At 53.2% G+C, this 27,724-nt stretch overlaps 2 protein-coding genes across 4 annotated transcripts; both read right to left on the bottom strand.

Moving 5' to 3' along the window:
* Positions 1–1,554: 1,554 nt before the first annotated feature.
* On the bottom strand, positions 1,555–10,736 carry LOC143383781 (kallikrein-13-like). Of its 3 annotated transcripts, none has more exons than XM_076838698.2 (5): positions 10,685–10,736; positions 5,308–5,497; positions 4,757–5,025; positions 3,867–4,003; positions 1,555–1,788 (listed from the first exon to the last, which is right to left on the bottom strand). In XM_076838698.2, exons 1-5 carry the CDS (start codon positions 10,734–10,736, stop codon positions 1,600–1,602), a joined length of 837 nt encoding a protein of 278 aa, XP_076694813.2. In that variant the 3' UTR covers positions 1,555–1,599. The 3 variants fall into 3 exon arrangements, with proteins under 3 accessions (XP_076694813.2, XP_076694814.2, XP_076694816.2); XM_076838699.2 differs by having other exon boundaries at positions 4,976–5,025; XM_076838701.2 differs by lacking the exons at positions 4,757–5,025; positions 5,308–5,497.
* An 11,226-nt stretch (positions 10,737–21,962) lies between these two features.
* On the bottom strand, positions 21,963–25,967 carry Klk14 (kallikrein related peptidase 14). Its single transcript, XM_076839332.2, has 5 exons — positions 25,928–25,967; positions 25,013–25,184; positions 22,879–23,132; positions 22,629–22,765; positions 21,963–22,115 (listed from the first exon to the last, which is right to left on the bottom strand). The coding sequence occupies exons 1-5, from the start codon at positions 25,965–25,967 to the stop codon at positions 21,963–21,965; spliced, it is 756 nt and encodes a 251-aa protein (XP_076695447.2).
* Positions 25,968–27,724: the final 1,757 nt, after the last annotated feature.

Here is a 27,724-nt window from a genome sequence, read left to right as displayed (position 1 = left end):
AGCCCTTCCCTGCTCAGAGCCCTCCCTGGGATCCCAGTTTACTCAGGGTCAAAGCCAAGTCTCACCGTGGCCCTCAAGACCCCAAGCAGCCCCATTCCCTTCACCCTTGCCTCGCTCCCTCTCCTCCTTGCTCATGGTGGCTGCAGCCACACCAGCCTCCTCACTGATCTTCAGGCACACCACATAGCTGCTGCCTCAAGGCCTTTGCACCTGCTGTGCCTGCAGCTTGCAATCCTGCTCCTCAGATATGCCACTGGCTCCTGTTTTTGAATGTTACCCTCTCAGATCCTCCTCCCTGACAGACCATCCTGTTCAAAACAGCCTCTCTAGTCCAGTCCCATCTCCAACCCAGCGTTCCCTATCCTTCCTTCCTGCTTCCTTCCTTTATTTATTTTTCTGGTCATTGCTTAAATTATCAATTCACAGCTTATTTTTATGCTCTTCATTTTTTTTTATGGTTTTTCCCCATGAACATAAGCTCTACAAGTGCAGAAGTTTGTGTCTGTTCCCTGCTCCTGTGCGTGACTCATAATAGGCACCGATATTTGTTGAATAAATAACAAAGTTGTGCTTCCCAACACTGGAGAGTCCTGGCATGTGGTTGGCACTGAATAAGAAAAATAAATGCCCCTAACTTTTTCTTGGGCACTCTGCAGATGGGAGGGGTTGTACATCTGAAAGTAGTATTTATATGGAAATAATAACCGTGGTGAGCTTCCACACAGGTTTGTAACAATGCTAGGAGGAGGAATTAAGAGCCCACTTTACAGATGAGAACACAAAGAGGCTCCGAGTTTCACGACTTGGGGGATTGCATTAAGCAGACTCCAGGAGCTCAGCACGGAGCCCCTGCATTTTTGAGGTCACGGGCAACGACAGAAAAACAAGGGACATTGACCACAGATGTTCGCGGGGGAAACGCAAGACAGAGATGCAGGACAGGAAACTTGGTGGCCCAGCACACTGGCCCTTGGGGATACTGAACCCATCACTGTGGAGGTTGGTGTGCCATTGATCCTTAGTGGGGACAGGGATTCAGAGAGAGGGGACGTTGGCAGGGGCGGGCATTCAGAACGGAGACGGCAGCGGGGGTGAGGACGTCTGTGAGGCCCAGGGCAGGTGAGTGACCGTTCTGAGGATCCCGAGTTCGCGGACGAGCCACAAAGGGGCGCCCAGAGTGTTGTCAGGGCTGAAGATTCCGGGCAGAAGAGATTTTCAGGAAGCAATCTCGTGGGAGTCGGCACCTCCTTGAGTGTGGGGCGGCGGGACCTGCTGCCCTGGCACTGAGTGAACACTCGAGGGTCAAGGGCGGGTCAAGGGGGTCTGTTCGCGGGCAGAGCGCACAGGGGTCCGCCTGGGGCCTCAGTGACCTGGGAGACCCAGGGTGCCGTCCCAGGGTGAGTCATTAGAGTCTGTCCGGGGTGCAGTATCTGGGAGGCCGCACGGCTGGCCGTGGAGGGGTCTCGAAACCTGGCCCTTCGGGTACATTTTGAGAACAGGGACCAGTGGTTCAGATGCCGCACTCGGGGCAGAAGGGACAGAGGTGGGCTGAGCAAGGTAGGGGGCGCAGTGAGGAGGACAGGTAGCTCCGTCCAGCGGCTACTGAACGCCCTGGGTCCGCTTCTGCTCCTGGCTTCCGCGTTCTCCGATTGTTTCACGGATCCACTGGACGTACTTGGAGACGCGGGTGTAGACGCCAGGCCGGTTGGGCTGTCCGCAGGGGAAGTCTCCCCAGGAGATGATGCCGTGGAGCGTGTGGTTGCAGACCAGGGGACCCCCGGAGTCGCCCTGAGGGGGGTAGAAGAAACAGGGTTGTGGCTAGGGCCACAGGAAGGCAGAGATGGGGGAGAGAGTGGAAGACCGAGAGACACGCAGAGACGGGGAGTCAGAGACAGAGCCAGACACAGAGAAGGCAAGACACTGAGAAAGAGAAGTCAGCACCGGGCGCAGGCAGACAGTGGGAAGAAGACTACAAAGAAAGATCCCAAGACAGAGAGAGAGGGACAGAGATGGGTGTCTGCATTTCTGTTTTCTCTATTCTTTATTCTTATTAAAAGGGGGTGCTAGGTGTGGTGACACAGGCCTGTAATCCCAGCAGCTAGGGAGGCTGAGGCAGGAGGACCGCAGTTTCAAAGCCAGCCTCAGCAACTTAGCGAGGCCCTAAGCAAGTCAGCCAGACCCTATCTCTAAATAAAATATTTTTAAAAAGGGCTGGGGATGAGTCTCAGTGGTTAAGCACCTCTGGGTTCAATCTCTGGTACACCCCCCCCCAAAAAAAATAGACACAGCTTATATCTTTCTGGGTGCCCTGGCACCAGCTCAGCTGCTCTGTGCTCTGTGCTCTGTGCCATGTCCCTACTGACTTAGCACAGTCAGGCATGACAGGGTATGTCACACCCATGCACCTCCACCCGGGGCCCAAGCAGACATTACTAATGCAACAAGGCTCACGTCATTCATTCACCATCATACCCTTCCCCACTGAACCAAAACTCTCTCAGCAGCCTCTCTATGGCACCGTTTTGAAATAATCCAGAATGGCTACTCTGATCTTTCTTGATAAGGTAAATGGAGAACCAGGCAACCGTGTGGTGCTGAAGGGTGGGCAGAAGCTGGGGTCTGGGCAGAAGCTGGGGTCTGAGCCTGCATCAGAGCCTTAGAGGGGAGATCTCAGGTTTCAACGCCACAGACTGGTGAAATATTTGATGTTTTTACCTAAAATTCCCAGGGAGGCTTTGGGAACTGCCAACAGGGCTACAGTCAAGGCTAACAGACTCTGGGACAAGAGCAACCTAGCTTCTCTGCCAAAACGATGACTAAGAAGACTAGAAAGTCAAAAGCCTTGGATGACACCAGTCCAGAAACAGAAAGCTTCTCTCCTTTGTCTTGACGTGCCTGGAGGGCAGCAGGCTGCACCCCCAGCCCCTTGATGCCTGGGAGGGGAGAGGACTTGGGAACTTGCAGCGGGCCCTTCACCCACCGTAGCACCTAACCTGCTGCTGTCCCCTCAAGTGCTCGGTTGACTCTGCCACCAGTATGCTATGACCTGGATATTTAAATTTCTTAGTGCTTTATAGTCTGAGCATGTTGGTATTAACAAAGCATTTCTTTGTTAAAAGGAGGAGGAGGAGGAGGCTGCGGCGGCTCTCTATTGTTCTGTCCCTGGTATCTGTTTCCCTTGGTTTAGCAACAGTCTCCTGGCTTTTGTCTGGGAGCTCCCCCATTCTCTCTCAACCCAGGCCACTGGCCCCCAGTCCTCTCTGGCTCCCACAGCGCAGGCCAGGGCAATGGTTCAGGACACATGACAGGTCAGCCTAGTGAGAATGGTGCCCAAGACACTTGTTTCAGCTATTGGAAAAGAGGTGTTCTCTCTGTCCAACAGGGTTCTTAAGAGGGTAGGTGCAAGCCCTAAGCTGCTGGGCTGTCCCGAGTTGCATGGGAAGCACTGGCTGAGAATAAGGCCCAAACAGAAGAGAAAAGCTAGAGAGAGACAGAGTTCCCAAAACATGCTCTGAACACCTGGATATATCTGTGCCTGAAGGCGGCCACTTCTGGATTTTCAATGTCAAAAATCCAGGGTTTTGTTTGGTTTTGTTGTTTTGCTGAAGCCAGCCGGAGCTGGGTTTCTGTCACAACTGGAATAATCTCAACCTTCATGCATCTTGATGCAGGGACCTGGGCAGCTCCTTGGTCAAAGCTGAAGCTTGAGATGAATTCTATGTGCCGTCCCTGGGTACCCTTTAGTCCTGACATCCTTAAGCTAGAGGTCATCTCGCCTCACAAGGACGGGTGTCCCCAAGGTCGGAGCAGACCCTTCCCCCACACCTGCCCCAGCTCCACTTCCCATCCCCAGCCCCTGGTCTCACCTCACAGGAGTCCTTCCCGCCCTCGGGGGTGCCGGCGCACAGCATGTTGGCCGTGATCTTCCCTGGGTAGACCTGGCGACACTCCTCATCCGAGCGCAGCTGGATGTTGGCGCACTGTAGGGTTTGGGGGTAACTCACTGAGGAGGAGAGAGATGGTCTGAGTGTCTGTTCTGGGTGGAAATGGGGTGGAGGCTGCCGAGGAGGGCCACAGGGGCCAAGAGGTGGTGGGGAGCGGAGGTGGGAGGGGAAGAGGTGGGGCCTGTGCCCAGGGAAGCCCCACAGAAAGAGGGGAGATGCAGTAGAGAGGTGGGGGGAGGAGGGGAGGACTGGGGGGGGAGGGGGAGGCAGCGATGGAACCTGTGGGGAAGACGCCAAAATGCGAGGGGACACTGCCCCAGAGACCCAGTGCCCTGTGGATTGTGCTATGCTATTCATACATATAAGGATGTCTAATTTATATTTTATTGCATTTACTATAAAATGCATGCTTATTAATATATCAAAAGTATTTTTGCGAATTATAAAAATACATATTACTTATTATTATAAAACATATAATTATGTATTTATAATTTAAATGTATTGAAAATATAAATTCATTTATAATTATATATTTAAACATAATTTATATACATTTAAATATATAACATTTATAAACTTTACTCAACCTATGGGACATAAGTTATAACTTGACAACATATATTTATAAGAACATATTACTATATAGTATTAGACAATATATTTATATTTTTGAATATATTCATATATATATAACATGTCCCTTTGTAATTATTTACATTTTTATACATAAAGGGTTTCTCCTCCGCCCTTCCCTCTCTCACCAGCTTCCCCAGCCACTCCTGTGGGTCACAGGCCCAGTGTGGACGTACCCTGGGGGCTGGTGGTGGTGCCCCAGCCGGACACCCGGCAGCAGGTGCCAGGGGGCAGGCAGTCGACTTGGGAAAGGGGCAGGGTGCGGATGTGGTCGGTGAGCTGGACCTCAGACTGTAGCTCCAGCAGCATGATGTCGTGGTCATGGTTCAGGTGGGTGGGGCTGACCAGGTATTCAGGATGGGGGACAGAGCGGACCACCTCCCGCACCTGCTGGCCGGTCTCCACGCGCCCTAAGGCGTGCTTGCCCAGGTGAACTCTGTACCCACTGCGGGCGCAGGAAGGGGTGGTTAGGGGACAGCATGAGCCTTCTCCATGCCCAGCCCCATCTCTTCCCCAACCCTTCTCGCCCTCCCTGCCCCCGCTCTGTCTCCAAACACATCCTCAGCTCCAGCCCCGCCCACCTCTTCCTGGGCGGTCATCCTGCACCCTCCACATCTCCCAGCCAACCTCATTCTCACCCCCAGCCTTGCCATTAAATCCAACTCCTGACCACCGGCCACCCCAGTCCCGTTCTCGTGTTCACCCCACGCTCCCAGGTCCCACATACTCTTTCCGGCAGTGTGCTGCCGTGAGCACCCATCGGGGGTGGACCAGGACCCCCCCGCAGAGCAGCCGTCCTCGCACGAGCAGGGCAGCCTGCCAGGGCTGTGAGTGGGGGAGGCAGGTGTAGCCCCCGGGGAGAAACCCACTGGTCCCGTTGGTGCTGTTGAGGATCTTGGGCGACTCCCGGGAGATGCCTGGCGAAGAAGGGAGATTGTTAGAGAACTGGGGTGGGGGGGGGGAGACGAGGCCGAGGCCGAGGCGGGGGTTCCTGGGCTTGGGGAAGAGTCAGGCTGCTGTTCTGGGTGATGAAGAACTGATGTGATGGTTCAGTTTTTGGTCTGAAGGAGTTGACTTGTCCTACCTGGTGGATAGGAATCAGGGCCAACGTTTCTTCTTCTTTTTAAAAAAATATTTTTATTAGTTATTGGTGGACCTTTTATTTATTATTTAATTGCTTATATGTGATGCTGAGAATCTAACCCAATGCCTCACACATGCTAGGCAAGCGCTCTACCACCGAGCCACACCCCCAGACTGGTTTCTTCTTCTTCTTCTTCTTTTTTTTTTTTTTACAGATGTGGCAAATCATCCAGTGGGGGGTGAAAGAAGAGTTCATGGAATGAGAATGTTTCTTTTAGGTCAGCAAAGCCTGACCTCTCCACCTGTCTTATCATTACCCCCAGGGATGGAGAAGGTGGAAGAGAGGCTGGCCTCCCAGGCAGCGCCCATCCACCCATCCACCCATCCATCCATCTTTTTGACAGGTATTTACAGGTGTCTCTGAGGCAAACCACTCATGAATTCACATCTCCAGCTCCAAGCTCTTCGCTAAGGTAGAAACTCGAATGCTAACAACTCCTGTGCTTTATATTCATCTTAAACCTTGTGTCCCCAACTTGATTTTTCTCAACCAAAACTGTTCCTTCCCATCCCTTTGGGGGATATCATAGGCCATGCCTGGGGTCCAGATGGGGCAACATTAGACCAGGTGGCCTGAGAAGACCTCTCTGAAGAGGTGACATTTGAGCTGCGCTCTCAAGATCAAGGACCAGACATGTGACTTCTAGATTCTGAACCCCTCAACACTCAGCCTCAAACTTGGGACTCATCTTTGCTTCCTCTTTTTCCTTCGTCCCTCACCTCCAACAAGTTCTGTTGGTTTTATCTCCAAAATATCCAGTTTTCTCCAGCTCCCTGCCACCATCTTGGTCCAAGCGCCAGCTTCTCCAGCCTGAACAATTCCAACAGTCCTAAAAGCTGCCACTTTGGTGTCTCTCCAGTCCAGCCTAAGGAGTCTCCAACAAGGAATGTCAGGCCATGTCATTACCAGGCTCGACTTCCTTGAAGTAAAATCCAAAAACCTGGCCCAGAGTTGGAGACTCCTGCTCCATCTGGCCCTCGCCAGCCTCTCTGTCCATCCCTGCCTCTCTGCTCTTGGATCCCTCCACTCCCGCCTCATGCACCCGTTCTTCAAGGACCCCAGACCTCATCCCTGCTGTTTCCTCTTTCTAGACAGTGCTTTATCTGTAACTATGCTGTTCAAGATAGTAGCCACCAGCATTTGTGAGTCTTTAGATTTAAATTAATGAAAATGAAGTGAAAGGCTGGGGCTGTAGCTCAGGTAGAGCACTTGCCTCTGTGTGAGGCCCTGGGTTCCATCCCCAGGAGCACACAGAAGAAACAACGAAAAATCCAGTTCTTCAGTGATGTCAGCCACATGTTCAACTGCCCAAGTGGCCAGTGCCTATCGTATTGGGCAGTTCAGATAAAGGACATGTTAATATTCTACCAGACAGGGCTCAGAATCTAGAAGTCACATCAGGTCCTTGATTTTGAGAGCTCAGCTCAAATGTCACCTCTTCAGAGAGGTTTTCTCAGGCCACCTGGTCTAATGTCACCCCATCTGGACCCCAGGCATTCACTATGACACCCCCCCCCCAACAATGATTTTCATTAGAGCAATGATCGCTATGCATTTCTCTTTATATTTGCTTGTGTTTACATTTCTTTTTAAAAATCTCTCTACCTAAACTGTAAGCTCCTTTGACAACAGGCACCTTAACTACTTTATCCAGAGGTGCATCCCTAGGGTCTAGCACAGTGCCTGACACACAATAGGTGCTCAATAACTGAGCAATGGGTGTGGCAGGCACAGCAGTGGGCAGTGGGTCAGACAGTCCATCCTGAGTGGGCCACTTTCATGCAAGTCACCAGTCTCAGTTTTCCCAGTTGTCAAAAAGGAAGAGTACAGCTGTCTCCTGATATCCATCAGGGGCTGGTTCTGGGACCCACAAAGACACTTAAATCCAGGGATGCTCAGGACCCATATATAAAATGGCACAGTATTTACATATAACTGACACAACCCTCCTCTACAATTTAAATTTTCTCTAGATGACTTATAATACCTAATCAAATGCCAATGCTTACAACCAGTGGTTGATGCTGTATTGTTTAGGGAAACATGAGGAGAAGAAAAGTTTAGTACAGAAGCAACTTTTTTTCCTGAATATTTTCCATCTGTGGTTAGTTGAATCCTCAGATACAACCTGTGGGTGTGGAGAGCGGGCTGTAGCGGTTCCTCAGGCCCTGGGCAGCCGGGAGACCCACCAAGACCCTGCATTTGAACCTGCAGTTCTGCAGCTGGCACAGAGACAACACTCTAAGTGGAAAGTTCTTATTAATTCTTAGCTATAGTAGGAGGTCCCTTATGTCCCCAGGAGCATCCCTGCCTGCATGAGAAGCATTGGGATTGACCCATGGTTCTTAAGAATTAGGGACAAAAGTCATGGGGGGAGGGGTGGAGCATCATTTTAGGTGAGACAGAAAGGAGGTATAAGTGACATTAAATTGCAAAGTCAGAAATGGAGTTGCCATCCAATTGTCTTTTTTTTTTTTTTTTGATACCCGGGATTGAACTCAGGAGCACTTGACCACTGAGTGACATCCCAGCCCTATTTTGTATTTTAGAGACAGGATCTCACTCAGTTGCTTAGTGCCTCGCCTTTGATGAGGCTGGCTTTGAACTTGCAATCCTCCTTCCTTAGCCTCTGGAGCTGCTGGGTCACCGCGCCTGCCCAGTTGTCTTTTAATCCTGATTTTGTCAAGTATAAAATTCTCATGATGCTATTAATATGATTTTAACATCTAGTCCTCACTGAGCTCACTTTAAAATTTTTTTTTCAATTTTAATTTAGATGGAAACAGGACCTTGCATGTGCTAGGTAAGCGTGCTATCACTGAGCTACACCTCCAGCCCTTTTAACTTTATTTTGTCCAGGCTGGCCTTGAACTTGGGATCCTAAATTGCCCAGGTTGGCTTTGAACTTGTGATCATCCCGCCTCAGCCTCTGAGTAGCTGGGATTATAGTGTGTACCACCACACTCAGCTGAATTCACTTTTAAAACCAGAGGAGAGCTGGGCACAGGGCAACACACCTGCAATCCCAGCAGATCCAGAGGCTGAAGCAGGATCTTGAGTTCAAAGCCAGCCTCAGCAATGATGAGGTGCTAAGCAACTCAGTGAGACCCTGTCTCTAAATAAAATACAAAATGGTCTGGGGATGTGGCTCAGTGGTTGAGTACCCCTGAGTTCAATCCCTGATACCAAAACCAAAAACCAGGGCTGGGGTTGTAGCTCAGCAGTAGAGGGCTCGCCTAGCACATGTAAGGCACTGGGTTCGATCCTCAGCACCACCACCAAATAAAAATAAAATAAAAGTTATTGTGTCCACCTACAACTAAAAGACAAACATTAAAACAACAACAACAACAACAAAACCCAGAAGACTGCAGACGCTTTCCACAGGCAACCTGACATGCATTAGCCAAACTATCTGCACTAGCTAATTAAGAGAGGTCCAAAAGGGCCAAGTAGCTGGGGATGTGGCTCAGTTGGTAGAGTGCTTGCCTAGCATGCACCAAGGCTCTAGGTTCAATCCCCAGCACTACCACAAACAAAAACCAAAAGGGCCAAATGGAGGTGATTTCCAGTGGTCCGACCCAATGAACACCTCACTTTGTCAGGTTTATTTTTTCTCTATAACTTCTGAATATGGCCAGGGAGGCCATTCTCTACTCAAGACAGTGATATAAACTTTACTTTTAATGTGATTTTGCTTCAGTAAAAACAAGCAAAAAGTATAAGTTCATTAGGTCAAAGTTATGCAGACAGTTTGCAGGGCTTCATGTCCAGGATTTGGTGGACAGGGCGGCAACCTGGCAACCTGGGTAAGGATCCTGACTCAGGCATTGCTGGTGTCTTTGGGACAAGATCCTTCTGTCTCTGAGTCTCAGGATTTCCAGCTGTGAAATTGGAGTAATTATAGTGCACCTACCTCATCAGGCTGTTGAGGATTCCACAAGATGTAGCATGTGGGGCTCCTGTCCCGGGTGTGGCACCCAGGAGGGGCATGGGTGTGAGTCCTGGGAGTGTGGCCAAGGGAGAGGAGCCACCCCACCTTCAGGCCAAGGATGGTGCCAGGTGTCAGGCTCTGGGGGACCCTCCTCCACCAGGTCTGGGCTCCAAAGCAAGCTCCTTAGTAGGACTTCCAGGCCAGGAGCCGCCATTACCCCTCCTGGCTCCTGGCATCTCCTGCCTGGTCTCATCTCAGTGTGAATCAACTGTTAACTTGCTATTTGGCAACTGTTTGAATAACGCTGTCCTCCCCAGCTGGGGTTTGGGTGCTAAGGGCAGGGACCCAGCCCAGGGCCTGGTGTTCAACAGCTACTTTCAGAATGAAAGAATGGGGTCTGAATGGGATCCCCAGGTCTCGCCTGCAAATCCAAGGAACAGGGACTCAAGTGCAAACAGAGGAATCTTTGGGGTCAAATATTGGGCAGGGCCACCCCAAGGATTAAGGGAAGAACAGACTATAAAGTCCTGGAAGGGGATGAGAATTGTTAAAGAGCGACCAATAAAGTCATAATGACTAACTTGGGGAGTCTCATCTGTCACTCATGAGCACTTGAAAGCATCCCCTTATTTTCTCATTCACAACACCCCCTGCTGGCACATGCATATACGTAGAGGGTCCCATTTTACAGAAGGAAACTGCTCAGGCCCGAGGGAACTAAACTACTTGCTCAGCATTGACTTTGACCTTCTGGAGCCCCTGGTTGAACTTGAACTTGGGAAGCTGTGGTGCGTGTGCTGTAGGGGCTGGGAGATGGACGGCTGGACACTCTTAGGTCAGAAGTGAAGGGACCCAACTTCAGCAGGGAAATCAGGTCACTCCGGGACAAGCAGGAAGCTGGCCCCGCGGCTGGCCCCGAGTGGGCGGGGGGCGGAGCTGGCGGGTCCCACGCCCCCTCCTCCCGGCCTGACCCTTCCCACCTTCGCCGCCAGTGGCCGCCGCACCTCCGCCCCCATGCATGCTTACCTCCTGACAAGGCCAGGGTCAGGGAGGCGATGGCAGCGGCCAGGGGCCACATGGCGGCTCTGGGGTGGGGGGCAGGGCGGGCGGGGCCTGAGAAGAAGTTGAAGGGGGTGTTGCAAAGTGGCCGGGAGCCCCCACGTGGGAAATCTTCTCCACGTCCTCCAGCCTTGCACCGCCCCTCCCCTTTCTCTTCGAAAGCTCAGTCTGGAGTCTGCCCCTCCCCCATTCCATCCTTGGGGGGCCGGGGAGCAAGGCGGGAGGGGCGCGTGCGCCCCCTGGGGCTCCTGCCAGCAGCTCCTCGCTGCAGAGGCCAGGCCCTTCTTCCCAGCCCTCCAGCGAGTGGGGTCCGCTGGGCACTCTCTCCTCTTTCGGGCTCTGACCCCACTCTCCCCTCCCCAGCTGAGATTCTGTCTGTCCTGAGCTTCAGTCGTTCCTTCTCTGCAGGTTCCTAGGTCCTCTCCCGAACCTCGCTGATTCAGCTCTTCTCCCGCATCGCCTTCCTCCCGCACCACTTTGGCCATCCCCGCCCCTCTTCCCCTCCGATGCGCCCCCCCCGCCCCCCGCGACCCTACCTGAGTGAGGGGCCCCGTGAGGAACTTCAGCCGCCAGCAGCCTAGAACTTCAGCCCCGACCCATGGCTTTTAACCCCTGAACTCCCTCCCCCAGCTCGCTCAGCATTTCCCGGTGGCTGGCTCCCCTCTCCACCCCCAATGGCTCAGCAGGCTCTCCCTAGGCACCCCCCAGCTTGGGCTTGGCCCTCCGCTTGGGGCGGAGCTTCTAGGACAAGCTGGGACCCAGATCTAGCCCCGCCCAAGCTGGAGTTGAACCCACTGTGAACTTTCTGGGCAGCAAGGGGAAGGGGAAAGCCCATTTCCATCCCCCAAGCCCCTAGCCCACCCCAGCTCCAAAGGTCTTCACCCATGCCTTAGCCTCCTCCTCCGCGGGTCCACGTGTTAACACAGGGCAGCTCCCAGATGGCCAGTTTCTAGCTTACTTCCAAATCTCAACCCGGGTTAACCACACCCTGCACCCCCCACCTCAGGTCTGTCCCTCAGCCCCATCCCAGGGCCAGCAGCACCCCCGCTTGTCTCTCAACAGCAAACCCAACACATCAGATTGCAATTCCCCGCGTCTCCAGCCCCTTTTTCTCTGAAATGCACAGATGGCCTTATTTATTCTGTCGGCCCCTCCCCAAGACATGCCCACAGCCATCAGGCACAAGGACTCATGGGTTAGATGGGTAGAAAGTCAACTGCCCTTGGGCTTGCACGGGGGCAGGGACTGGGCCTGGGAAAGCCATTTTGGATAAATGGCCTTTTAGGAGCCGTGGGATGGGGTGAGGGAGTCCATGAAAGGTAGGTGGAGAGGGAGCAGCAGAAATCCTGAGGCTCTGGGGCTGGGATGGGGGTGGGGAAGAGGAAGGAGGAAGGGGTGGTGTTTGGGGATGAGTAGGCGGCTCCAGGAACTGTGGTGGGGTGGGGTTGTGAGTTAATCCCAGGGGGGTGGAGGGGGCAGGATTAGGGATTAAGAAGGATGGAGGTGTCCTCAGGATTTGGACAAAAGCCAAGGATGGGGACCAGGTGAAGTTTGGAAAGAGAGAGCTGGCAGTGTTGTCATCATGAAAATCAAGGGCAGAGACAAATGGCAGAAGGGGATCCCGCCCAAACTGGTGTGGTCCATACTGGGGGAGTCACACATGGGATGTGGCGATGGAAAGATACTTTTAAAAAAAGGAGTAACTAAGAACATGCAACAGATACAAAATGAACATGTCAAACAAAGATTATATTTTGACTCATTAATAAGTGACTAACCAGCAAAGATGTTACACATCTGGGGGATTAGGAGTGTGAAATGAATTTACAGAGACATGAAAGTGGCTTATTGCACGTGGTGTGGAGGGGAGGAGGGTGATTAGTGGTACTTCTACAGGATGAAGTTTGTTTGCATGGTTTTGGACAGGAATTATTTGTGTTGCTATCAGCTATCTGCAACTGGAAGTTGCACAGTAGCTCAGAGGCAGTAAAAGATGCAGAAAACCAGGTACCCACAAAACCAGGTAACACACTTAATTTTTCTAAGGGAGATACCTGTTGGGTCTCTTTCAAAGTCTTTCACTAGGAAGAAAGTCTGGATTAGGCTTCTGGTGGGTCTGGGGTCAGTCCTGGAATCCCACAGGTCTGGGGGGAGAATGGCCACTGGGTGAGGACCGTTGGGGCTGTAGGTGGTACTAGAGTTGACTGTGGGGATAGGATTGGGCTGTGGATGGGAGGGACAGGGGGATAGTGCTGCTGGTGGGGTCTGTGGGTCAGGGCTGGATTTGGGGCGGAGGCTGAGGTCGTGGATGGGGAGGTGTTGAGGTGGTTGATCTAGAGCTGTGGGTGTCCAGTGGGGATGAGGATAGACAGGGAGCTGTCCCCCCGGGGCAGGTTGTGGTGCCTGTGTGGGGGCCTGGGTCAGAGCTGTGACTTCTGAAGGTGACGGAAAGGCTACTGTCCTCCACACCCTGGACTTCCTCCACCCCACAGGGCAGGGCAGGGCCTCGAGTGGGTGCTGAGCTCATTCCTTCTGAGCGTTGGGGTCAGGTGGGGTGGCAGGAGGGAGGATGCCAGGTGAAGTGAGGTGACACGCTGTGTGGGAAGTCGGGGTACCTGTGCCCTCTTGTGGCCTGGGTCCAGACTTCCAGAGAAGCTTTCTCATTGGGAGGGACTGGAGCCTGGAGTGGGGGCGGCTGGCTTTGGCATTTGCTGAGGGGTGAGTGCCAGGTCACTGTTGATAGTAGGGGTTATGGTTGGCAGGACTCAGGTTGGCTGGCTGGCGTTGAAGTTAGGTCATGGACCCACTGAGGGCTGGGTTCCTTCCACCTCCTCACTTGATTAACAAGGTAAGAGGAGCCCACGGCTGAAAGTCACACAGGAACTGGACCAAATCCAGGTTGGCTTTCTCACAGATCCAGGTGTAGAGGGAGCAGGGCTGGAGAAAGAAGGACTAGAAAAAGAGGCAGTGTTCCCAGTGGAGCCCCAGTGGAGCTCCTGAGTGCAGATGAGGTGGCTGTTCTGGGCCTCAGTGTCCCCACGTGTTAAGCGGCTCCATGCATAGCACCTACTTCCTAGAGAAGGGTTAAATGAGTTAATATCTGCAGGTGCTTAGAATGGAGCCTGGCCTCAGCTGAGGGCCACAAGTGTGAAGCTGGAGATGGAGGCAGCCTGAGGTTCCCTGGGGAGGCCCCACCCTAGCTTGGCTTCAGAATGGATTCTTTGTCAAGCAGAAACTGGAAGTTCTGGTTGGAATTGTTGCCTGGGTCCAGAAAGTCAGCCCCACACCCAGGCCCAGAGGAGGGGCCCCCATGCAAACATGGAGGGAGGGGAGACCAAGAGAGACAGGAAGGATAAACAGGGCCACCGGGAGAGGACAGACAGACAGAGACACCCAGACAGACAGCAGCACAGAGCCACCGAGCGTGGAAGGCAGAGAATCAGGGGACAGCAGATTCTTGGAGGGATGGAGGCACAAGGTCAGAGACATGCATTCTTCTTTAGAGCTGGGTTTGTGGTGTCCCTCGGGTGCCAACGCCGTCACCACTTGTCCCAATGCAGCCACTGGCCACTCTTCTCCCATGAGAATAGCAAAAGTCAGAAGAGTCCGTCTGGCCACCCCCCGCACCTGTGCCCACATCCTCTGCCTCCTCTCCTTTCTCTAGGTGAGCAGCCTGCCCCTGCCACGGAGGGAGCCCCTCTGCCTCGCTGGGTGTCCGTCCCTCCTGACCTTTCCAGGACCTCGTGCCAGCCTGGATCCTAGCAAGTCCTCCCTCTTGCTAGTGTCACCAATTATTTTCTTCCCTCATGAGCTGTCCCCACAGAAACATGCTACGATTCCTCCCACATTTCACCCAAACGACAATAATCACCATAAAAAAAAAAAAAAAAAAGAATCGCCTTCTCTCTGCCCTCATGTCTGCTCTGCTCTCGGCTGCTCTCCTCCTGACAGTTGGCCACACGCCCTGGCTGCAGTCCTCTCCCCATTTCTCCTTGAGGCCGCTCTCTGGGGGCTGTACCAGCCGTACCCCTGCGAAGGGCACAGGCGGCCTCCGGGCTGCTGAGTCCGACGGCCAGCGCTTGGGGGTTCCTCTTATTTGAGGATCAGCAGCTTAGCCCCTGGCTCCCTGCCTGCGAGAGCTGCTCTCTTCCTCCCAGTTCACCGGCTGCTCCTCCTGGGTGCCTGGCGCTGGTGTCTCCGGGTCCCCTTTCCACATGGCGGGGCGCCCAGTGCTGGCTCCTGGGCCTCTTCTCTCTCTGTCCTCGCTGACTCCCTCAGTGATCTCATCTGGTCCCGTGGCTTTAAATACCATCACCTGCTGACGACTCCCAAACTTAATGTCTCCAGACAGACCTTCTCTTGAACTCTGGACTTCATGTCCAGCTGCTGCTCAACATCTCCATGCTCAAAACCGGACCTCGGTCCTCCACCCCTCACGGGCCAGACGTGCGTTCCTTGTGGCCTTGGTCTTTCCAGGAGAGGGCCACGCCATGTTTTCACGACTTGGCCCAACATCTTGGTCTCACCCTTGAGTTCCTTTTCTCATGTCCCCAATCCATATTGTTACTAAGTCCTGTCGGCTCCACCTCCAAGACAGGTCCAGGGTGGAACCGTTGCTCCCCATGGTCCATCCTTGTCCCCTTCCGACTACCCTCGCCCCTCAGGCTGGATCCCCACACGTCTTCTGTTGGGTCTCTGGGCTCCTGTTCCCATCTTCCTATATTTTATTTTCAGCAGAGCAATTAGGGTGGCCTTGTAAAATGCCAGCCAGAGCAGGTCACTCCTGTTCTCAAAATCCTCCACTTGTGATGACAGTCGCGTCTCCTTACGGCGGCATCTGGCCCCGATACTCCCGATGTCACCGTCTGCCTTCCTCCCCTCCTGCCCTCTCATGCCAGGCTCGCCCCATCTTGGAACTTTCATACCTGGGGCCCACATGGCTTCTTCTTGCCATCGTCTCCGTGAAGACTCTGACCACTGTGGTCAGGGGTCCCCAGAACAGGTTCAACGATTCGCTGGAAGGAATCACAGAGCTCAGGAAAAAACGGTTATACTCCTGGTTCTGGTTCGTTGTGGTGAAAGGGCACAGTTACAATCAGCCAAGGGGCTTGGGGATGGGGCGCAGTGGGAGGGGGCTTGCCTAGCAAGTGCGAGGCCCTGGTTCTCATCCCTCGTAGCACAAAATCAATCAGTCGATCGATCGATTCATCAGCCAATCAATCCATAAAGGAAAAGATGCATGGGGCAGAGTCCAGGAATGACTAGGCATGAACTCCCACTTGTCCTGTCCTGGTGGTCACGTGGGCAGTTCTTCACTGTCCCAGCGATGCTGCGTAACCGGCGCAGAGTGCTGCCCACAGGGAGCTCAGCCGGGCCTTGGTGTCCAGGGTTTTCTCACTGGGGGCTGCCCATCTGCCCTGCTGACTGTAGTATCCAGGTTCTCTGGAGGTCAGACTGACACAACATCTATGTCCCCACTGTAAATCTGTGTGGACTTCCCGGCACGGCCAAAGGTCCCAAGTTAAACAAAGACGCAATATTAGGCAGGATATTCCGAGGATTCACAGTTTATCTCCCAGAATCCAAGCAGGGGCCAGACCTTTCTAAATAATGAGTGGAGTTTGGCCACCCTACTGGCCTGTGTAACCACCAACATCAAACCCTGACATTCTTTATCCTCTCTTTCCCTCTGAGGTACTTACCCTCCTCTCTCAGACTTTATGTTTCACTTATCCATTCATTTCTTGCCTTCCCTCTAGAATGTGAGCGCGTAGAGAGCAGAAGTGTTCAACCGTTTTATTTCTAGAACCATACCTGGCACACAGTAGGATTCAGTTACTATTTTCTGAATGATTTCATGAACTACAGACGTTGTGGAGGGTGTAGGAAGAGAGGAATCTTTGTCTCCTAGATTAAAAAATACCACTGCCATTATTTGGCAAAACTGATTAAAGGCAGGTCTTTTGGCTCTTTCCTCTGGGCACATTCCAGAGTCTTCTATAGGTACACTGGTGGCACGTTAGAAAATATTCACTTCCCTGTTGCTCTGGTTAGTGGAGGGAGCCCGTGTCCATCACTGGGGATTGGGTCATTAAACACGGTGGATGTACACTATGGAGTGATGCCTCTCAAACTTCGTCATGCATGGAATCCTCTGGGGATCTTGTTATGGTGCACACTGATTTAGTTGACCTGGAGTGAGGTCCAAGACTGCATTCTTAATAAGCCCCAGAAGTCCCATGATGCTGTTTCCTGGACCACACTGGGAGAAGTAAGGGTATAACCTTGAGCCGTCTCATCCAATAGAACTTTCAGACGTGATGGAGATAGTCTGCATCTGTACTGGCAGCCAATGACCACATATGGTTTCTGAGCACCTCAGCAAGTATGACTAAGAAATCACATTTTAAAATGGTTCTAATTTTAATTAAAAAATTAAATAACCACATGATATACCTAATGGGCACCATATTGGTCAGCACATGTCTGGAAGACTCTGGACAGCAAGAAGCAATAAATGAGATGGACAAATGGCTCTTTTTGTTTAAAAAAGCATTTGGGGAAGTCTGAACACTACTTTTTTACTACTTCGGTGTGACTCCTCTCCTACACTTCCCTCCCTTCATGCCCTGTTACACTGAATACAAGAGGACTGTTGACCTCTTTTGATGTATTAGTTTATACACTACTAAGAAAAAGGAGTTGCTAGTTAAATTATGACATGATGTCATTACCTGGTGCTCAACCAGTTGTGAGGTGCCACCCAATTCCAAAGGTATTAAAATGTGGACAGAATGTACATCTTGGAATCAATAAAATATGGTATTCAACCACCACAGCTGGGTTGGTGAGTTGGAAATTGCATTAAACTACTTTCACTTCGTTTTATAGAAGGATGCACGCAGATTATTACGGCATGGGCTGAATCATCTTGTCAGGGCTGAGGCTACCCAGCTATGAAGGTTCTTCTGACTCCTTTCTCCCACAGAGCTTGTATGGCTGCCACATGTGGAGTCACAGTATGTGTGTTGTTGCCTTGACACAGAGACGCATCCTCCATAAACCTAGGCGCGGACACCGTAAGACAAGAATATTATAGGCCAATATCCCTGTTAAACATAGATGCAAAGTCCTCAACAAAATGCTAGGAAGCAGAATTAAAGAGCATAATGAAAGGCTCATAACACCCTGACCGAGTGGGATTTATCCCTGGGAGCAAGAAGGGCTCAGTGTATTAAAAAATGTGATGTGCTCCATTAGCCGAACGACGGGCAAAATAATGCAATCGTCTCACTAGATGCAGAAAGATCACTTGACGTAACACGAAATCCTTTCAAAATAAAGACCCTTGATGAATGACGTATAGGAGTAAGGCACTTCACATACAGAAGGCCGTGTGTGACCAGCCCCCAGCTAACGCACCCCATGGAGAAAAGCCGAGAGCTTTTCCTCTGAGATCAGAACAAAGACGCCCACTGCAACTACCTCCTTGCTTTTCTTCCCTCCATCCCTCCTTTCCTTCCTTCCTTCCTTCCTCTCTTTTTGTGGTGCTGGGAATCAAACCAGGGCTTCATGAATGCTAGGCCCACAGTCTACCCCTGAGCTTCACCCTCGGCCTCCATGGTCGGTATTTCTATTCAACATTGTTGGGGCAGTCCTGGGCAGAGCAATCAGACATTCAAACCTGAAAGGAAGAAATGAAATTGTCTGTTTTCAGATGACATGATCTTTTATATAGAAAACCCTGAAGAGTCCACCAAAAAAAAAAAAAAAAAATCGTAAGAACTAGTAAATAAATGTAGTTCAGTTGCAGGATACCAAATCAACATACAAAAATTCACTTGTGTTTCTTATATACTAACAACAAACTATCAGAGAAAGATTAAGAAGACAATCCCATTGATAATAGCATCAGAAACAAAGTAGGTGAAAGATCTGTGCACTGAAAACCATAAAACATTGAAGAAATTGAAGATGACACAAGTCAATGTGAAGATATCCCATGTTCACGGACTGGAGGAAATAGCATTGTTAAAATGTCCTTACCAAACAGAGTGGTCTACAGGTTTAACCAATGCCTGTCAACCCAGTGGAATTTTTCACAGAAATAGAAAAAGCAATAATTCTAAAACTCATGGAAACACAAACATAATTGAATGTGGTGAGCCGCTTCTGCAGATTATGGTCGCCATTGCAGGATGGCGCTGGCTCCACTGTGGTCTGTAACAAACAACTCCTTGTTTGGGAGAGTTGGTGCATGGTTTTTCAGCACCCTGTGAGAAAGTTCCACGTGGCAGCTTCGCATTGGGGCTTGGGATGCTTTATTAAGGCTGGGAGGGGCATCCGACCAGGAATTAGAAGAAATATCAAGGGCCTGAATAAACTGCTGAAAGAAGATTCCTGAGTTGCGTCTTCCTTGCGGGCAAGGGGTCGCGACAATTGAATATCCAAAGCAATCTTGAGCAAGAAGCACAAAACCATAGGCATCACGGTGCCTGATCTCAAAATCTGCCATCAGCCGCGTAATCAAAACAGCATGAAGTCAGACGTGGAGAGCGAGGGAGCAGAGTAGAGAGCCTGGAAGACTCTGGACAGTGAGAAGCAATAAGTGAGAAGGACAAATGGCTCTTCTTGTTTAAAAGAGCCTTTGGGGAAGTCTGAACACTACTCTATTTACCGCTTCCGTGTGACTCCTCACCTACACTTCCCTCCTTCGGGCATTTACTGCCAAGTTATCTCCAAGAAAGATGCCAAGGACACACAGTGCAGAAAGGACAGTCCCCAAAGAGGGCTGCTGGGAAAACAATGTCCACATGGAGAATGACATTGGATCCCTGCCTCACACCATACACAAAAAACAACCCCAAATGGATCAAGGACTTTAACATAAGACCTGAAACTCCAAAACCACCAGAAGAAAACACAGGGGGAAACTTCTTGGCATTTGAATATGACCCCCAAATCACCAGCAATGGAAAAAATAAAAAGGTGAGTGATCACATCAGACTAAAAAGCTTCCGCGCAGCAAGGGGAACAATCAAGAATGATTTCTCCCCACCTATGGAGTGGGAGAGAATGTTTGCAGAATATACATCAGATGAAGAGTTAATATCCAAATATATAGTAAAGGAACCCAATAGCAAGATCACAAGAAATCCAGTAAAAAATGAGACCTGAATAGACATTTCTCAAAAGGTGTGGATGGCCAAGAGATATATAAGAAGGTGCTCAGTGTCACCAACTAATCATCAGGCTGAGGCACATTGAGATATTACCTCAAGAGATGACCCACCCTGCACTCTTGTAGGAACTTACAGAAACAGTCTGAGGCTCTTCAAAAAAGTAAACACAGAGCCACCACGTGATTCCGCAGCCCCTCTCCTGGGTACACAGCCAAAGGAAATGAAGTCCGCATGTCAGAGATCTGCACTCCTGTGTTCACGGTGGCATCCTCCACGATACAGAAGCCACCTTGGTGTCTGATGAGCACTGAGTGCACAAAGGGTAATGGGTGTGAATCGAAGAGGGTCATTCTTGTGATGACGCAGGTGGACTTCACCCTAAGGGAAGTGAGCCAGATGCAGAAAGACAGTCACCGCACAACCTCACTTAAGTGTGGAGACTAACGAGTCAATCAGGCACTGAGAACAGCACCTATAGAGACTGGAGGGCCGGGGAGGAACACGGGCGGGGCTCTGGTCCATCCTGGCCATCTTTTGTGCAGCTGCAGTGAGCAGGTCCCAGGCCTGCCACCTCAAAGCTCCCCAGTCCCTGCCATCTCCCACAGAACATGAGGCCAGAGTGACATTGTACTGTATCTGAACTCTGTAGGATCTGAACACAGAATTTAGAGAAGACAGACACTAAGACACATTCCGGGCAGACCCGTCCAGGTTCCAGGGGCCAAGGCTTAGCAATGGCTCCCGGACGAACAATAAAAGCCTCCGTGCGCGTGCCTGTGGCCTTGGTCAGCCTCTGTGGTGTGAATGCACTGTGGTTGCCGTCCATCTACCAATGTGGCCTCACTGGACACGGAGTTGGGAAGAGATGTGTCGAAGCTCATCAGTACCAATGTAGAACCATGGACAGAAATGACCCCAAATCACAGATATTCGTTTGAATAATTAGGGACAGATGCGGTGGTTATTGACTTCATTTAACAAATCACCCAGTTTTAAGTTTATGTAACTCAGTTTTTAAGAATGGCTGTATGTAGCAGCTGGCTCTGGAAATTCCTGAACACTCTCCAGTGGGCCGTGGTAGCAGGTAGGCGCTGGCTCTGTGCACCCGGGGCCTGCCACCCCGTCCAAGGTTAAGGGCCTTTTCACTCACAGGAACTCTGCTTTATTCTTACTTTACTGTTTCCGGCCCGTCGTGCCTTCTAGAACGCGGGCTCCCACTCCCGCTCCAGCTCCCAAGACCATGCCTGGTATACCACAGGCACCCAGTAAATGAATGAGCACCTGGGACGGGGTAGGTGTGTGTGCAATAAATAGTCATCAAGGGGTGAAAGTAAGAAAGAGAATGAGACCCCTAACACCATGGGGTCATGGACGTCACGTTCAACGTGACCCTGTGTGCTTTCCCAGGATGCATGGAACTTGAGGCTGCTGTGTCGTCCCTTTGGGGAGGAGGACTGTGGAGATGGGGAGGAAGGGCAGAAACAACTTTAAAACACGAGAGGAGGGCTTTGCCAGACCTTGACCTCAGGGGTGTGACGCGCCCAGCTCTGCACACCTGAGACCTTGCAGCAGGAGGGCTGGTGCGTGTGGCCAGCTTCTGGGAAACCCGATTCCTCGTGCTGGCCTCAGCAGCTCTGGAGAGGAGGCTGAGGGGGACGGCAGTGCTGGGGCATCGCCTAGATACCAGAGCAGACCCCGGGTAGCAGCACCTGCCTTCGAGAGGCAGTCCCCTCTGTGGGGCTCACTGTGTCCTTGTTTTTCACATGAGCTAAATGAAGGATGAGTGAAATCTGGGATTACTCTGTTTTTATTGTTGTCGTTTCTTTGGGTTTTAGAGACACTGAGAGTTTTGACAGTTGTCTTCGTTGAAATAGGACGCCAGCCCGATGCTTGTGTCCCTGCCCCCGTGCCTGAGGGAGTCCTGGGGTGGGGGACGCCTGAAGCCCTGCTCTGGGAAGCAGGAGGCTGCAGTTCGGCTAAGAGTCAGGGAGCTGGGGTCCTGGGCCTGAGCAGCAGGGGCTGGGGAGGCTCCTGGGGCAGCTGAGGAACTGTCACGCGGACGATCAACCGCCCCGAATCGTTTCCTGGATCCAGTTTTGGTACTTGCAGAGGTTGGTGTAGACACCTGGGTACCCGGGCCGGCCGCAGTGCTCCATCCCCCAGGACACGAGGCCCTGGAGCTGTCCTCCACATACCAGGGGTCCCCCAGAGTCACCCTGAAGGGAGGGACAGAGATGGGGATGGGGAGGGAGGCGGCTGAGCTGCCCACGGTCCAGCCCTGCTCAGGGGACAGGCCAGGGTCACTTGTCTCCCTCCTCCCGGGGTCCTGCTCATCTCCACCCAGCCCTGGGTGGTCACAGGGCCCTCTCCATCTTTGCTCCGTCTCCACAAAACTGTGTCTCCTCAGCCCTGCCGTCTCCGCCCACTCAGATGGTTCAGGCCTCCCGAGGCTGGTACTCCCCAAACCCCTGTGTGCGGCCCCGCTGTGCACCCTGGCCGCTTCCCACGATGCCCGTGTCTAGTTCCACCAACCACCCTGACGGGGGTCACCCCCATTTACTGATGGGGAGACTCAGGCATGGAGGGGTACAGGGCTAGGAGGCAGGGGGCCCGGCTCTCACAGCCCCTCCCCAGACAACCTCTGCTGACTTTCTTGCTGCTAAGATTCTTTGGTCCTAAAGAGGCAGCTCCAAGCAACCCCCTCCCTCCGCCCACACCCGGGGACTCACCTGACAGGAGTCCTTCCCGCCCTGGGGGACCCCGGCACACACCATGCCCGAGGTGATGGCTCCGGGATAGGCCTTCCGGCACTGCTGGTCTGAGGAGATGTCCACGTTCACGCACTGCAGCACCGTGGGGTACCTGACTGCGGGCATCGAGCAGGAAGACCCAGTAAGACCGGGCTCCCGGCCCAGGCTTCCTCCCTCAGGCCCGGGAGCCCAGGCCCTGGTCCTCCTCCCAGGGTGCAGGTGTCCTTACCCACGGGGCTGGAGGTGGTGCCCCAGCCTGACACACGGCAGGAAGTCCCAGGGCTGGCGCAGGACTGGGCCACGGGGATGGGCCTCACTGCCCTCCCGAGCCGTGCGGGCTTCTCTAGCCTCAGCAGCATCAGGTCATTCTCGTGGGTCCGGGAGCGGTAGCCAGGGTGTGGCACCTGGCGCGTCACGCGCAGCACCTGCTGGGTAGCCTCCCACCTCCTCAGGTTGTGCTTGCCCAGGGACACCTGAAGGATCCTGGCCCGTGACCCCCCAGAGTAAGGCAGCTTACGGTGGGCCTCGGCCTCCTCCTGCCTCCAGCCCACCCCACCCCAGGTGACGTTTTCCCTAAGTCTAACTTGCTCCCCTCTAACTGCAGGCTGAACATTTTCTTATCCTTTTTCTTGGTTTGGGCATTCCCCCGCCCTCTCTCTTTGGGTAGCAGGCATTGAACCCAGGTGCGTTCAACCACCGAGCCTCATCCTCAGCCTCCTTTATTTTCTATTTTGAGACAAGGTCTCTCTAAGTTGCTTAGGCCCTCACTAAGTTGCTGAGGCTGGCTTGAACCTGTGATCCTCCTGCCTTAGCCTCCTGAGTTGCTGGGATTACAGGCATGCACTACCTTGCCCGGCATCTCTTTTAGGCCAAACTCACTTGCCGTCCCTCTTCCCCTGAGCTGTGCTCTGGCTCTTGGCTTGGGTATAAAGTGGTGACTGGAGTTCCCGGCTCTGTCCCAGGGTCTGTGCAGGGTTCTACGCTTTGAGGCCTTGATGAGGTCATGGCTCTGGGCTCTAAGTCAGGATGGATATGCTGGAGCAGGTTCATCCTAATCCAGCCCGGACTCTGGGGTCCTGAGAGCTAAGGTTTTGACTCTGGCCTACGATCAGGATTCTGCATCAATTCTGAAGACAGCACACTTTCCAGATTCTGATGTGAGCTTTCGGGCTGAGGGTTCCATGTTTAGCAATGTGACCTGAGCTAACAGATTCTGAACTCGGTTTGAGTGCTGGGTTCTGACTGGGTTTGAAATGACGACTTGAGCTCCATGCTCTGCTGGGGCTCAGGGTTCTAAATATTGGTCTGGACTTTTTATTTTTTTGCAGTACTAGGGATGGAACCCAGGCTCTTGTACATGCTAGTCAAGCTCTCCACCACTGAGCCGCACCCTCGGGCTGCTCTGAACCCTAGAACTTAGGCCAGGCTCTGAATGACAGATTATAGCCTGGGCCTTTGCTTGTAGATTTGGCCTGAGCCGTCCACCTCAAGAAGGGCTCTAGATGACCACCGGGATACCAGGGTCCAGAGGCTGGCTCTCACTCTGAGCGTTGTGTCCTAGACTTGGCGCTGGGCTCTATCTCTAGGTGCTAGATTGAACTTCAGTGTATGGCATTCATCTGGTTTGTAGGCTACTGAGCTTTAGCCTGCACTTGGACTTCAAGGCTGGGGTCTGGGTTCTTAGTTCTGGCCCGAGATCTGGGAGGGGCTCTGGGCTCTTATGGGTTGGGTCTGCATTCTGGTATTTAAACTCAGGTCTAAGAGAAGGGGGCTGGGGGCCTGGACCCCTGGGTCAAGGGAACAGGGCTGGATTCTGGGGGATGGACCTCCCCTTAACCTCTCAATCCCCCCACCCCGCAGCCAGGTACTCTACTGCTCTGCCCGGGGAGTCTGGTTCTAGATGCTCAGAGATGATTGTAGAGAGCTGTGAGTTTAAACTTTCGTGGGAACCAGCTCCAGTCTCTCACTCTGTTCTTATATTTGTATATCCCAGCTGCAAGATGGGTTCTGGATTTACGTCTAGACTGTAAGTTCTGAACTGGGCTCTGGGTTCCAGGTACAGCCCGAGTTCAGTGACTGAACTCACTGATCTGGAAGGGGGTTCTGGTCTTGAACTGGAGCTCGGTCCACGGACGGATCTCTGGTTATGTCTGGGTTTCTGAGCTGCACTTTGGGCTCTAGGATGCCAGCTGGTTAGACTCTCATCTGAGCTCAAGGTGCATGGCTGGAATCCACCCTGTGAGCTGTCTTTCTTTTCGGGTGTTCTCTAGACCCCAAGCTGGGACCCGGTTACTAACTGGGTTCTGAGCTCGGGTGCTCGACTCTGAATGCACTTGGCATGAAGGGGCCAGGGGCTCACTCACGGGCGGGCACAGTGCGCGGCAGTGATGACCCAGCGGTCAGACAACAGGATCCCTCCACAGAAAAAGCGGCGCCCGGCACCGGCCAGCAGCGCGGCCTGCCACGGCTGTGAGTTCTGGATGCAAGTGTAGCCACCGATGATCTTGTTGTCATCCCCTTGGCTCCTTGCCAGGCCTAGGAGTGGGCAGGGGTGGGGTGGGGAGGGGAAGGCTGGTGGACAAAGGCTCCCCACTTCTCTCGACTCTGCACCTTGTCCAGTGACAAAGCCCCTGCCTTCGACCTAATCCCTGAGTCACTCATTCTTTCTGCCCCACCCAGTGTGTCCAGCATTGTCCCCATTATTGCCCCAACACAACCAGGGTGTTTTCTGACCACTCCCCCACATCTCCTCCACAGTATCTACAGTTTCCATGGCTACCTCCTCCTGCACGCACAACCCTTGACTCCATCCCCCATCAGTGAGTCTCCCTTCACTCCCTGCCATCAGTCCTTCCTGAACACGTCCAGGGGCTCCCTGTGTCTCCCCAACCTTCCCGCCCAGGTGTGGCCCCGCCTCCACCCCGACCCCACACACCCTGCCCTGCACCTACCAGCCCTACCCTCCTCCACCGTGCTGGGACAACAAGCCATTTCTTCCCTGACCGGACCAAGGAGAGCCCCATGGCCCCCCATGCTGATAGGACCTAGAGTTTCCCTCAATTCCTTATTCGTTTTCTCTCCTCCCATCCCTGCCTCTCTCCCCATCCCCACCCCTTCCCAGTATCTCTACAGCTGGGAACTTCAGCCTGCAGTGCCCATGTGCCTCAGCCATGGCCCCAGACCACCTCTTCCGTCTCACCAGGCCCCGAGCCTCCTGCTTCTCCAGAGCCCTTCCCTAAGCGCTTCCCAGAGACTCCAGGGAACCACTCTTCCCTTACCTACAGCCAAGACCTGAAGTGCTGTCAGCAGAAGGAACATTCTGGGCCTGAGGGTCAGGTCCTGGCACGTGCAGAGGTAAACGGAGAGGAGGAGGAGCTGCAACAGAGACTCAGGGCTGGGAGGCACGGCCGCGAGGACCACTCACACGGAGACCCCCAGAGGGCCCAGAGACAGGGAGAGGGGCAGAGGGGAGAGGCCAGGGCCCCAGAGGGCGGGTCCAGGGGCTCCTCAGGAGGGAGGAAGGATGCTGAGCAGGCTAGGTCCCTCTTGCACAGTGCAAGCAGAAGCAGGGGTGGTGTCTCTTCCCGGTCACGCCACAGAGCCTTTTATCCCGTGGAGAGGCTGGCCCGGCTCCCCACCGCCCTTCTGACAGGTTTGTTTTTTTTTTTATTGCCTGGTTTTCATTCCAGGACTGCCTGCTTCCCTCCCTCCTCTCTCCGGCCAGAGGAGCAGCCAGAGTTGTTAGGGAGAACCGCCCTGCTGAGAAGGACCCCGGGGCAGGGTGGGCAGGGAGCTCCCAGCCCGGGCAGCCGGCAGCCGGGGATTTGGTGGTGGGATGGTGAAATCGGGGTGGGGGGTGGAGGGGGGCTGGAGGAAGCCGCTGGGAGGGGCTGAGGCCTACAGGGACCGAGGCCACCCCAGGAGCGTGAGGCTGCAGAGTGGATGGGAATAAGCCTTGAGAGGCAGGGACAGAGGACATCAAGAAATACAGGGACAGAGAGAGGATGCTGAAGGCAGGGGGGACCGAGGAGAGAGATGGAGGAGGAAGAGGAAGGCCCCTGTGGCTGGGCAGGTGGGGGAGGCAGATGGAAAGAGAAGGGGTAGGGGGAGGCCCGGAAGGGGTGGGGGAAGGGGTTGAGGGAGGGGGCAAGGGGTGAAGGGAGGCAGAGAAGGGGTGGGGGAGGCGGGGAGGCCCTGGGGAGATGCGGGGAGACGGGGAGGGGAGAGCAGCAGTGCTGATGGAAGAGGCCCAGGCAGAGGACGTGGTGATAACAGGAAGCAAAAGGCCGCACAGGTGAAGGGGACACAGATGGGGGACAGGGCTAGAGGACAAGGAGACAGAGGGGTGGATGGAGAACCGGTTGGAGACGGGGCGGGAGGCGCCAGCACTTGCTTTCTCAGTGTGATTCCTCGTGTCCTGAGACGTTGGGGACAGGAAGAACTGGGGATCCCTGGCATGGACTCTGCAAGGGTTGGGGAGGCCCAAAGTGAGGTGGGCAGAGACACAGAGACCGGATGGGGGAGGCGGAGGGAGGAGGCTGGCCCAACCTGGTGGGACCCGGAGCTGGGGGCTGCATCCTGGGGCTGTCACCCTCAGCCCCTCCCCCAGCCTCTTAAATTCCCTAATGAATGTAATTTGTCTCTGGCCTCCAGCCCCAGGCCCAGGCAGGCAGTGACTCAGAAGGCTGCCTGCCTGCACTCTCCCTGGCTGACCCAGGGTGGGGCCGCGGCCTGTCTGCATCTCTGGGTCTGGTGTCTGTGTGTATCAGCGCGTTTGTGTTCCCCTGAACGGTCCTGAAAGTCCTGGAGAGTGAGATGCATGGACGGAAGAAGCCCCTCACTGAAGAGAGACGATCCTGGGAGTCTACCTGGTTCTGGGTTTGATGCGGTGGTGGTTACACAAACTTACACAGGCAATGAAGTGACAAGACAACGCATGTGCAGGAGAGCACGCTCGTTCAGGCACAACCAAAGATGCATTTTAACAATGGACGTGGAATAAAGTCTGTAGTCCAGTTAGTGATATGGTACCCACGGTTGACTTCCTGGTGCATCACAGTACAGGATGATAGGAT

Source organism: Callospermophilus lateralis, chromosome 18 (assembly GCF_048772815.1).
Source record: "Callospermophilus lateralis isolate mCalLat2 chromosome 18, mCalLat2.hap1, whole genome shotgun sequence".
Lineage (NCBI taxonomy): Eukaryota > Metazoa > Chordata > Mammalia > Rodentia > Sciuridae > Callospermophilus > Callospermophilus lateralis.
Note: the sequence above shows the minus strand (reverse complement) of the source record. Positions and strands in the feature narration are given on the sequence as shown.

Coding starts and splice junctions, on each gene's coding strand:
- LOC143383781 (XM_076838698.2), bottom strand. CDS start 10,736: ATGTGGCCCCTGGCCGCTGCCATCGCCTCCCTGACCCTGGCCTTGTCA. Junction 5,026..5,307: donor GCAGCACACTGCCGGAAAGA/GTATGTGGGACC, acceptor CTGCGCCCGCAG/TGGGTACAGAGTTCACCTGG. Junction 1,789..3,866: donor GCGGGAAGGACTCCTGTGAG/GTGAGACCAGGG, acceptor TACCCCCCTCAG/GGCGACTCCGGGGGTCCCCT.
- Klk14 (XM_076839332.2), bottom strand. CDS start 25,967: ATGTTCCTTCTGCTGACAGCACTTCAGGTCTTGGCTGTAG. Junction 22,766..22,878: donor CACCACCTCCAGCCCCGTGG/GTAAGGACACCT, acceptor CGATGCCCGCAG/TCAGGTACCCCACGGTGCTG. Junction 22,116..22,628: donor GCGGGAAGGACTCCTGTCAG/GTGAGTCCCCGG, acceptor CCCTCCCTTCAG/GGTGACTCTGGGGGACCCCT.